The following is an 11,380-nucleotide window of genomic DNA, read 5'->3' as shown; positions in this document are numbered from 1 at the left end:
ATTTGTGCTGTCTCTTTCTCTCTCAAAAATAAACATTAAAAATTTTTTTAATGAGTGAGCAGGGGAGGGTCAGAGAGAGACACACACACAAAATTCGAAGACAGGCTCCAGGCATTGAGCTGTCAGCACAGAGCCCGATGCAGCACTCGAACCCATGAACCATGAGATCATGACCTGAGCTGAAGCTGGAAGGTCAACTGACTGAGCCGCCTAGGTGCCCCAAATTAAAATTAAAAAAAAAATTTTTTAAAGAATAATTTGCAAATAAATTTCTTGGCATTTTGGGAAACATTGGTAGGAAAAACTGATTTAAAAGGGGGGAAAATAAAATCTTGTGACTATTAGAATTAAGACTAAAAATAAAGTGTTTGTAACATTTCTCACTTAATTGAAAAAATTGCCTTATTTTTAAATAATGGTGCTTATGTCAGATTAACGTGGATATTTACTTCTCCACCTGACTACTAGTTTCACCTCAAAATGAAGATGAAAATAAATATTTCATTAAAATGTTTTTGTCTTGGGGCACCTGGGTAGTTCAGTTGGTTAAGCTCAGGTCAAGTTAAGATCGTGACTTCAGCTCAGGTCATGATCTCAGAGTTCATGGGTTCGAGTCCCGCGTCAGGCTCTGTGATGACAGCTCAGAGCCTGGAGCCTGCTTCAGATTCTGTGTCTCCCTCCCTCTGACCCTTCCCTGCTTTGTCTCTCTTTGTCTCTTAGAGATAAATAAATGTTACAAAATTTTTTTAAATAAAACATTTTGGTCTTATAGCTCTAGAAACAACTGAGATAAAAAAATGCTATATATTTTTTTCAATAGGAGGTAAAACATGATGTGTTTAATATCAGGAGGAAAAAAGGCACAGACCAGGGATTCTACAGTACATATCTTGTTGAATGTTGTAGACTTTCTGTTAGCTCTTTGGTTCCTGATGCACACAGACAGGTTGTCAACACCTCTTGGGTCTGCCATGATTCACGGCCAAGGTGATGGACAATGAGAGGGATCATTCTCTCTGAGGTTACGGCACGCACGATGCTCATTGACCCATCCCTCCCTAGTAGCAGGGGCCAACAAAAGAATTTGTTATTTGGTCCCTGATAACTACTGCCCACTTTTCTGTTTTGTTTTCTTTCACCTGTGATGCTTTATTTTCCTAGAGATTCAAAAGGCAGTTTAAAAACAAAAAGAAATGAGTATAGGGGCGCTCGGTCAGTGAAGCATCTGACTCTTGGACTCTTGATTTCAGCTCAGGTCATGATCTCACTGTTCGTGGGTTCAAGCCCCGCATCGACCTCTACACTGATAGATTAAGATTCTCTCTCTCCTTCTCTCTTTGTCCCTCCACCGTGTGCACACGCTCTCTCTTTCTCAAAAATGAATAAACAAAAATATATTTTAAAAAAGAGGAATGAGCATAATACAAGGAATGTCCACTAGTTCCAACTAGTCATCCTTACTCCGATAATCAAGTTATCCAACCGATAAAATGCATATCGTAATACCAAATCTCATGGTTGCTGCTAAAAACACATAAAATTATTTTAGATGGACTTTATAAAATATTCCCAATTGGATGCAAATTATAAATAGGCAATATTATTGATTCATCAAACAAAGAGGAGTGGACTTCTATTTTGTGAAAAAAGATTGTTTTGTTAAACTGCCTCTATGCCTCTCAAACATGAGGTCAGATTAAGAAGGACATGTCATATTTTTAGAGGGTAAAATAAGACTTAGATGGAATACTAAACTTGCTTTGGGTCTAAAATAAAGATTTCCTTTTTATAATTAACACACAGTACCTACTTTGAGTGCAATGCTAGTCTATGCTGTTACAGGATACAGTTACTTAGTATCTATGAACCAGCAGCATAAGCAGCATCTGAGAGCTTGTTAGAAATGCAGAATTCTAGGCCCTACCCCAGGCCCACTGAATCAGAATCAACATTTTAGCAAGATCCAGGTAAATCTTAGATGCATTAAAACCTGAGGGCAGGTGGACACATACTAAATACTTTATACCTCCATAGGGCCCTTTACATAGATGCCCATTAAAAACATTTCATTAATGTTTATTTTTGAGAGAGAGAGAGAGAGAGAGAGAGAGACAGAGTGTGAGTGGGGGAGAGGCAGAGAGAGAGGGAGACACAGAATCCAAAGCAGGCTCCAGGCTCTGAGCTGTCAGCACAGAGCCCGATGCAGGGCTCAAACTCAAGAACCACGAGATCATGACCTGAGCTGAAGTCAGACACTTAACTGACTGAGCCACCCAGGTACCCCATCTTTAATAATAGATGAGGAAATGGTGTATAGATTGTGGAGAACACAGATTAGTCCACATTTTCATCTAATATTGTAGATGAGACAGCAAAGTACACACAATGTTCAAAACATGCCCTTAATTGGAGATACAAATATTGGGCTGGTAAACCACACCTATTATAAATAACATTATTAGATGGGGCAAAAAGAAGTCTAGAAATCAAAAAGCTTCTAAATCAGGTTTGAATTTATGCTTTTATTGTTTCAAAGAGAATTAATTATTAAACAAACCATATTCCTTTGATTTACTAAGCGAAACCACAGTTGCAGCTTTTCCTCTGGCGTGGAAAAATGGCATGGAGGTTAAGCAAGGCACTTTTGGAACGAGAGAACAGACCATATCCTAGCTTGGCCATGTAGGGGCCACGGGACCACAGGCAGGTTATGAATTTCCTCTGTTACGAAGGATTTCAGAAGCACTATGGTGAGGTAGTTAAGAAGGTTAGCTCTGGGCAAATCTCAGCTCTGCTCCTCAGTAGCTCTGGGCATCTGACAACCTTTCTGTTTCCTTACCTGCATCAGGAGGGATATAACAACATTGCTCTCATGGGGCTGACTATTTAAGGTATTGGGAACTGGGGCCAGCACAGAATAAGAACTCAATACATTGTAGCGATCATTACTGTCACTTCATAGTCTATTATGTAACACAGTGGCTGGCACTGAATAAGCACTCAAGGAAATATGAGGTTGAGTTAGTGAGTAAAGTAAGTTGTAAGGAGAAAAAGACAAAGGTAAAGTACTTAATGTACTTAATGAAGTATTTTGTATTTAGTAAATGCTTGAGAGTTGGTAGCAATAAGATCTTTGAAATTCAAATACTTTTATGAAATGCAAATACATATTTATTAATGGGTTATAAAAGTTATAAAATTAATAACCATCTCTGAGAAAACACTTGTGTAAATTTCACGTAATTGGTGACTTACTAACTGTGCTCCTGAAGCGAACTGATAGTCTGCCTTTAGAGATCACGCAAACTATCTAATTCTAAATGCTTGTGACAGCGGAGGTTTTAGGAAACCGTAACATGAAACACAGACATTGTAGAGCTTCATGGAGGCTCCCCTCCTCTTTAATCTGACTTCCATTCTCCCTCCCAGCTTGAATTCTATTACTATTTTCAATGATTGATGGGTGTGGGCCACACATGGAAGTCTTTCCAACTTCCGATCTCCCCGGGTTACTAAGTAACACGTGCGGTTAACCAAGTAGAGCTAAAGAACCTTCGCAGAGTGGATGGTGCTCATCTCCATAGGCAGGAAATAATAGTTCCTCGAAAAAATAAGGCCAGGAGGAAAAGAGAGCTCTTGTTTGACATTTTAGGATTCAGCTTTAAAAAGGAAAATGAAGACAAAAATGCGAAAAGATCGTTTTAAAAATATCTTTCAACTATGAACTTTCCCATTACATTTGATGGACTTGGTGTGAGTGAGTAATTAAACCTACCCACCAGGAATTCCAGCAAAATGCAAATAGATGAAGGCATCGTTAAGAACTGCCGAATTTCTGTTTCTTAGTTATTAATTCCTGCATACTTTCAAGCACAAAGTCTAGTTAAGGCTAATCTCTCACGGACAGTAGGTGAGACAGGATCCGATTCCTGATCTGCAGAGCACGTGTGTGTGTGCAAAGAAAACATGCTTCCAAAGAGAGAGAGCGGTAAGAGTACTCACTGTGCTTTAGGTTAGACACAGAGAGTGTAAATGACAGCCAGGAGGAGGCGCGTGCAGATGGCCGAAAGTCTGCCGGTGGACCAGCACTTCCCCCTCCCCCTCCGGAGCCAAGAACCTTACAGGGTCAGCAGAGCATGGTGTGAAAACCCCTCTTCCACGCTTAACAAAAAGCACTTAAAAATTTTTTTTTAATGTTTATTTATTTTTGAGAGACAGAGAGAGAGAGTATGCCCAGGGGAGGGGCAGAGAGAGGGAGACCTAGGATCCAAAGCAGGCTCTGTGCTGATAGCAGACAGCCGGATGCGGGGTTCAAACTCATGTCTCGTGAGATCATGACCTGAGCTGAAGCTGGACACTCAACCGACTGAGCCACCCAAGCGCCCCAAAAACAAAAAGCACTTTAAAAATAAGGAGTGGGGCGCCTGGGTGGCTCAGTCGGTTGAGTGCCTGACTTCAGCTCAGGTCATGATCTCACAGTCTGTGAGTTTGAGCTCTGCATTGGGCTCTGTGCGGACAGCTCAGAACCTGGAGCCTGCTTCTGATTCTGTCTCCCTCTCTCTCTGTCCCTCTCCTGCTCACGCTCTGTCTTTCTCTCAAAAATAAAGACTAAAAAAATAAAAATAAAAACGAGGAATTAATACCCAGCATCCAAATATCAGGGGAAGCCTGGGGTGGGGGGAGGGATTATGGCTGTGGTAAACAGTGTTGTATGTAGCATGTGTGTGTACGTGTGTGTGTGTGTGTGTGTACGGATCTACTCTTTAATGCTTTGTGAATTTCACAGGCCAGTAAAATTTCAAGCAATTGTTTTGCAGACAAACACAGGATTAGCAAGCTTTTATTTTTTTATTGCCAACATTTTTCTAGAATCCTATCTTAGCTGATATTCTCACTCAGTGAAAGCTTTTTTACCTCATGAAAATTCTATCAGCCTAGATGTTATATGTTAGCTTGAATTGGACTTGTAAAAAGGCTCTATTCTTTGCTTTTGACTTTCAGTTCTATTTAAAAGGGTAAAGCAACAGAAAATGATTAGTGCTTAACACCTTAGCATTGGTTCTGAAGAAAAGTCACAATGTATATTTTTTATGTAGAGCTCTTATGTAGTGTTGGGCTCTTGAAACTTTTTGTGACCTACCTGAGCATTCAAATGCAACAAATAGTAAATTACATGTCAATGTCTAATAAGTTACTGAATAGTTTTTCATCTGCCAATTACTAAAGTTGCCTTCATATATGTTTTACACTGACATTTCTGTAGATTTTTATCTTATGGTTAGATTACAGATTCCCCTAAACCTCCTTTAAGGTCTAGTGACCTTTAAAATCTTTTTACCTTGTGAGTGATTACTGCCATTTTTTGTAAAGTTATTTATATCAGAGAAAGGTCATATGTAGGTAGAAGGTTTAAAGAGGTACATATATTTGGTTACACATTTCTTATTTTTGCAGCCTTTTGTCTCTATGATTTAGCTTTGACACAAAACTCTTGGCATGTTTCTTTAGCAGTTAAAGAACCTTTAAATGTCAACAGCTCCTTAAACTTTAAAACTAGAGCAGTAAACTACACATATTTTAATCATTGTAAAATTGTGGACATTTGCAAGGAGAAAAGAGGGATTTTGAGACAGAAATGTAAATTACACTTACTTATAAATGAAGTCTCTCCCAAGTAACCTCTGCGTTTAAGAACGACATCTAGAAATTTGGAATCCTCATCGATCAGGTAATATTCCTTTTCAAAGGAGATCCACGCCCAATTCAGACGAAAATGCTGTTTGGTTAATTTGTTTCCGCCTAGAAAACAAAAATTTTAAAGTCCCCAATTAGTGCTTTCTTGAATGAAAGGCCTGAAAAATTCCACCGAGGACTTGAATGATACAACATTAAGAAATCCTCAGAGAATGGGGCGCCTGGGTGGCTTAGTCGGTTAAGCATCCGACTTTCGCTTAGGTCATGATCTCGCGGTTCGTGGGTTCGAGCCCCGCGTCGGGCTCTGTGCTGACTGCCAGCTCAGAGCCTGGAGCCTGTTTCAGTCTGTGACTCCCTCTGTCTCTGCCCCTCTCCTGCTCACGCTGTCTCTCTCTCTCTCTCTCTCCTAGAAATAAATAAAACATTTAAAAAAAACAGAAAGAAATCCTCAGAGCCACTTGGTTTCACAAGCAACTCCAGAATACATACCTGGGGAACAGCTTACTGCTCAGCGATTGTTGTACAGAAATACAATAGCTGACATCCTTCACAAAATCCCTTGATCTTTAGAAGGCAAAGTGGGTAATGGGAAAGAACCACACAACTACTAGAAGCAATTTCTTTTGAACATACAAATATCCAAGTTGCAGGATGACCCACTTTCCACAAGGTGCCGCTGGAGAGCAAGTTTTCTTTAAAGAAGGCTGCAAGGCTTACTTAATGGTTGTTAAACACACACACACAACTTCACAAATACCTTTTTCTGGTTCACTGAGCAATTGGATGGAAGGCTTTAATTATAACCACTTAAGAAAAAACAAATATCCCTTCTCCGCCTCCCTTCCCCACTATGCTCCAGTCCATTCCTTCCAGCAAACAGACAGCTCTTTTCATTGATTCTCTTCTCTTCTCAAGATAAGGCTCTTTCCTCCCACCTCCCCACCAAAATGGGGCTGACTGCTATCAGGAGAAAACAAACTGTGTGTGATCTCTCTAATGTGAAAGCTGCTAGGTGAGGAAAATGAAAGGAGAAATGGTTATCAGCTGATCACTCTGCAGTATCCCTCCACTTCCTTTGATCTACACCAATTATTTCAGAGGAAAGTGAGGTTTATAAACAAAGGCATGGGTAATTTCTTTTAAGTCTTTCTGGAAAAGGGTGGAAAAAAGCCCAAGTAACACACACAGCTAGCGGCACCATTTTAATTCTAGTTTCTTCTTCTCTGAGTTCACATAGAGAGAGCTACTCTAGAGAAGGAGAAATGAGGCAGGAAAACCTCATGCCTTTAATAGACTGAGGGCAAAAAAATCTGCACAAAGGGAAACAGTGATTGAACAAGCACATGGAAAAATGTTCATCTTTGCCAGAAATTTTTAAGAAGAAAAGTTGCAGTGACTTTGAGTTATCAATCAACATGTCCTGAGGATGAAAGAAAAAATACCCAGTGCAGCGAAGGTTATATAAGTAAATTGGTTTTGTTGTTTATTGTTGTTTGAATTGTAAATTAGCAGCAGCCTTTCAGGCAGCTACCAGGAGACAAAAAGATGTTGATACCATTGATCTTGTAAGTCCTTCTGTGAATTTGTGCTTCAAGAGAAGCAAAAATATACTTGTAAGGAATTCTTCAATATTTTCCATAATAGGCACCCGAACCAAAAGAATCTTCTGAGTGTTTGTGGTGCATCAAATCAATGAGCTCCTATTCGGCCATTAAACAATAAATGTGAAATTCTTGTTGGAATACCCAAAGCACCTAAAGACACAGAAACAGGAGGCACTGACGCTGTGAACGTCGTGGCTGTGTGAAATGAGGCCTTACAAATGTGGAGCTAGCTCCTTGGTGTGTGGAATTGACGGGATGATGGACCTCTCCATGTTTTGGTTACTTTTAAAAACTATAAACAGATACGAGGGCAGGAAGCTCCCGCCACATTGTGTCCTTAGGGACGTCTTACGCCCACCTTCTCCCCACACACGGTGCTGTTCTCCAGAGGGGAGGCCATGGCTGGGGCCTAACGCGTAAGGCTTCCTCCATTTCTCATCTGCTGTCTGACTTTCAGCAAATTTCTTCCTTACACTTCTGTTTCTTCGTTTGGAGAGTCAAGGGGAGGTAATATTAACCAATGCCTCCGTCCGGCGTGAGAATGAAGGGAGACAGCCCGCGCAGGCACGCAGCACACCGTGGCGCGTGGATAGCACCGGTCCACAAACGGTGGCCGGCGCCCCTGCCGCACCGCGCATGCCCAAATCCGGGCCGCGCGCCCCCTGCCGGACCCCTGGTGATCCGCCCGCGCGGTGCACTTGGGCTTGGCTCCAAGGCCACCCTTGCAGATTTCCAGTTTTATCTTGACCCACCCTGTCTGACCCTGATGCTCTTTACTCAGCTCACTCCCAGCTCCAGCCTAGAGCCTGCCGCTCCCCGGATTTGCCAGCCTCACCCACTCCTCCTGTCCCCTCTGGCCTCTGGCCTTCACATGATGGCCCATCATTCTTCTGCTCCCATTTTCCAGGCCTCACAGCCTCCCTTACCACCTCCTTCATGAAGCCTCCCCTGAGCGGACTCCAGCCCTCTCATCTGGCCGTGATTCACTCACAGAGTCCTCTGCGGTTTCGCACGTGAGCAGATATCCCCTCGTATTGCTTAATTGCACACATTTAATAATTGTACTCCCCTGTACTGATTTTTGTCAGGGACTGAGAGTGGCTGTTCATTCTTTTACTATTGCCAACCCCTTGGTTTTATTGCCTTTAAAGGTATTTAAAGATATTTTTTAAGTTCTTGTGTTTATGCTCTGTGACTTGGAACATTTCTCGTAACGTGATAGATGACGAAGACTAGAATAACATTTAATCACTTGCAGTAACACATAAGACATTTCTGATTTTTCAACGAATTTTTACAGGAAAACATCTTTGAGCCACACTTCTCTCTTCCGCCTCATTTATACTGTGCCTCCATCAAGTCCCAGATTTTATTTCAAACTTCTTGTCATGCTCTAGCAAGCCATTCCTTCTCCATTCTAACACCTCCGGCCTTCTATACAGAAACATCCAGGCACACCCAACTTCTCAGTGTTTTCTGAACAAGGCCGGGTGGGGGTGGGGTGGACTTTTACTTGTGCCATGTCTTCCACTCAGAGTATCTTCACCTTTCCTGCAGCTGAGTTAATGTGCTATGTGTACACCTACTTCTTCACTCAGAGTAATTGTAATTCTTTTTTTTTTTTTTAAGTTTATTCATTTATTTTGAGAAAGAGAGTGGGAGAGGGGCAGAGAGAGAGGGAGAGAGAGAATCCCAAGCAGGCTCCGTGCTGTCAGCCCGATGCAGGGCTCAAACCCATGAAACCTTTTTGTTCTTCATTATTTTTAATGTTTATTTATTTCTGAGAAAGAGAGAGAGACAGAGCACAAGCCAAGGAGGGGCAGAGAGAGGGAGATATAGAATCAGAAGCAGGCTCCAGACTCTGTTCGAGGTGTCAGCACAGAGCCTGACGTGGGGTTCAAACTCACGAACAGCGAGACCATGACCTGAGCCGAAGTTGGATGCTTAACCAACTGAGCCACCCAGGCACCCCCAGAGTAATTGTAATTCTTTATCTGCATGCCCGTGTGTGCTTCTTCTAACTACTTGACCTCCTCAGGACAGATGCTGGTCAAATTCATTATATTCTCCAAGTTCAGAGTGGTGTCTGCATCACAATGAGGATTGAAGAAATCTGTGTCATAAGTGTGATTTTTAGGAGTAGAATGGCTAATTTGTGACTCCTGCTTGTTTTACTCCTTTTTATTCATAACAGTTTTCAGCTTACACAAAGCATGAACTTCAGTTTTGACTTGTGGCTAATAATACCTGACCTCTTTAGTAACTCTTTTGCTCAACAAATGAGTTTTAGTTGACAGTTCTGAATATTTTATTCCTATCTCTCTCCCCTGTATTCAAGAGGTCACTAAGCACAGTTTCTCTATTTCTCTAAATTTTGACACTGTTTAGCTAATTGTAAGATCTAATAATTCTCTCCTTAAATATTCCAGAAAACATCACTCTTCTAAATATTACATGTTTTAAAAATATTTTGAGTTAAGGAGGCTTTCTCTTGACACTCTGTATAAAACAGCAAGCTCAAGTGCAAACTGCGGCATGCTCTAGGCCCTTTATTCTGCTTAATGTTTCTCCACAGTGCTTTCCATAACCTCAGATCCCATATATGTTTACTTTCATGTCTGTTCATTGGTCTCTCCTTGTCACAACACATGATCCAGGAGGGTGGGGAGTTCATTTTGCTTAACTGTTACAGAAATGCCTACTAAATGAATTGAGACACTAACGTCTCCATTGAAAGAAATTCAGTAGTGTTTCGTTTCTCAGGCAATATAAATGTCCTACATAAATGTAACATAACTCTTTCAGTACTGAGTCCTTTTCATATATATATGTGTACACACACACACACACACACACATATATATATAAAGGAATTGTTTTTAATAACAACCTTTCTAAAATGTTCCGCATACTTCTATTCTTAAACACTGTGTAAAGGCTTTAAATGATTACCTACGAATGTAAAGCACTGGGATTCATGCTTATCTCTATGACACCTTCAGAGGTTATGGATGACTCCAGGCGCGTTTAACCCTTCCATCCTATTATGAAATAGCTTGGACGTCTTAGGAATAGCTCGCTCCATTCCTACTTACAAATTTATAAAACTTATTCTTGGGTTGGTGCTTATGCTCCGGAAAGACGAAGGTGCCAGATTACTGGTTAATCAAGGGTTTCAGGTGACACACAGCTGAACAAGTTTGCCAGGATTTCATATGTCTGCGGCTTTGAGATTTTATTTGAAATAAAATTCAGGAACAGTACCGAGAGATTTGGCATTGGGAAGACAGTGACATGCTCTAGGGTAATCACTTTAGATGCTTAGCTTCCACTCTAAACCTGGATTTTCTGAGTAGTTTGCTAGAGAGTAGGAAGTTAATTGTATAAAGCTTAATGCTGAATAAATGAAATCTACATAACTTCTGATTTTTATACATATGAATCCTACTGCATTTTGGAATTTATAAAATCTTAGGTACTACTTCTCATGCAGGAGAGGTACAGGAACTAAGCTGCAGTTTATTGTAATTCTTTTTATTAAAACTGGTCTTGCACAACTGAACTTTGTATTTTATCTAAAGAATGAAAAGACCCAACATATATTCATTTATCACGTGCCACATAAACTCCTCTAGCAGCTCACTGTATGGGAAAGAAATGTTAATACTTTTAATAATACCACTAGCTGCAGCTTACTGAATGTGACATTTTAGGTGAAATCAACTTAGGAAACTGACAAGTTTTCACTTCAATTTCACTTATTATTTTATTATTTAATTTTACTTTTATTTATTACTTATTTGATTATTTATTATTTTGCTACTTGTTTCAGTTTCTAAAACAGACTCCGGAATCTGTGATGCACGAGGAATGAGTCTCGAAGTCTCACTGGAGGCAAGCTAAAGTCCCTAACTGTGTCATAAATCCATACAACAGGTGCCTGACAGCTGATAACCACACTCCCATAGGCTTTGTCTCCAAGCCCTGACACTAAAGCCATTAAGGGTTTGATGAAAAGACCTCTTTTGAACTTTTCCAGCTGGTCTTTAGGATTCTTCATTTTCTTTTTCAGTGGGAACACA

The 11,380-nt window shown here is 40.7% G+C and overlaps 1 protein-coding gene across 1 annotated transcript in view; it reads right to left on the bottom strand.

Moving 5' to 3' along the window:
• The window catches only part of FREM2 (FRAS1 related extracellular matrix 2), a 161,443-nt gene that overhangs the window by 81,327 nt on the left and 68,736 nt on the right, over positions 1-11,380 (bottom strand). Inside the window, exon 3 of the mRNA XM_077752575.1 lies at positions 5,653-5,799. Coding sequence (XP_077608701.1) covers positions 5,653-5,799 — 147 coding nt within the window. The remainder of the gene's footprint in view (positions 1-5,652; positions 5,800-11,380) is intronic.

Source organism: Crocuta crocuta, unplaced genomic scaffold (assembly GCF_008692635.1).
Source record: "Crocuta crocuta isolate KB4526 unplaced genomic scaffold, BGI_CrCroc_1.0 scaffold190, whole genome shotgun sequence".
NCBI lineage: Eukaryota > Metazoa > Chordata > Mammalia > Carnivora > Hyaenidae > Crocuta > Crocuta crocuta.
Note: the sequence above shows the minus strand (reverse complement) of the source record. Positions and strands in the feature narration are given on the sequence as shown.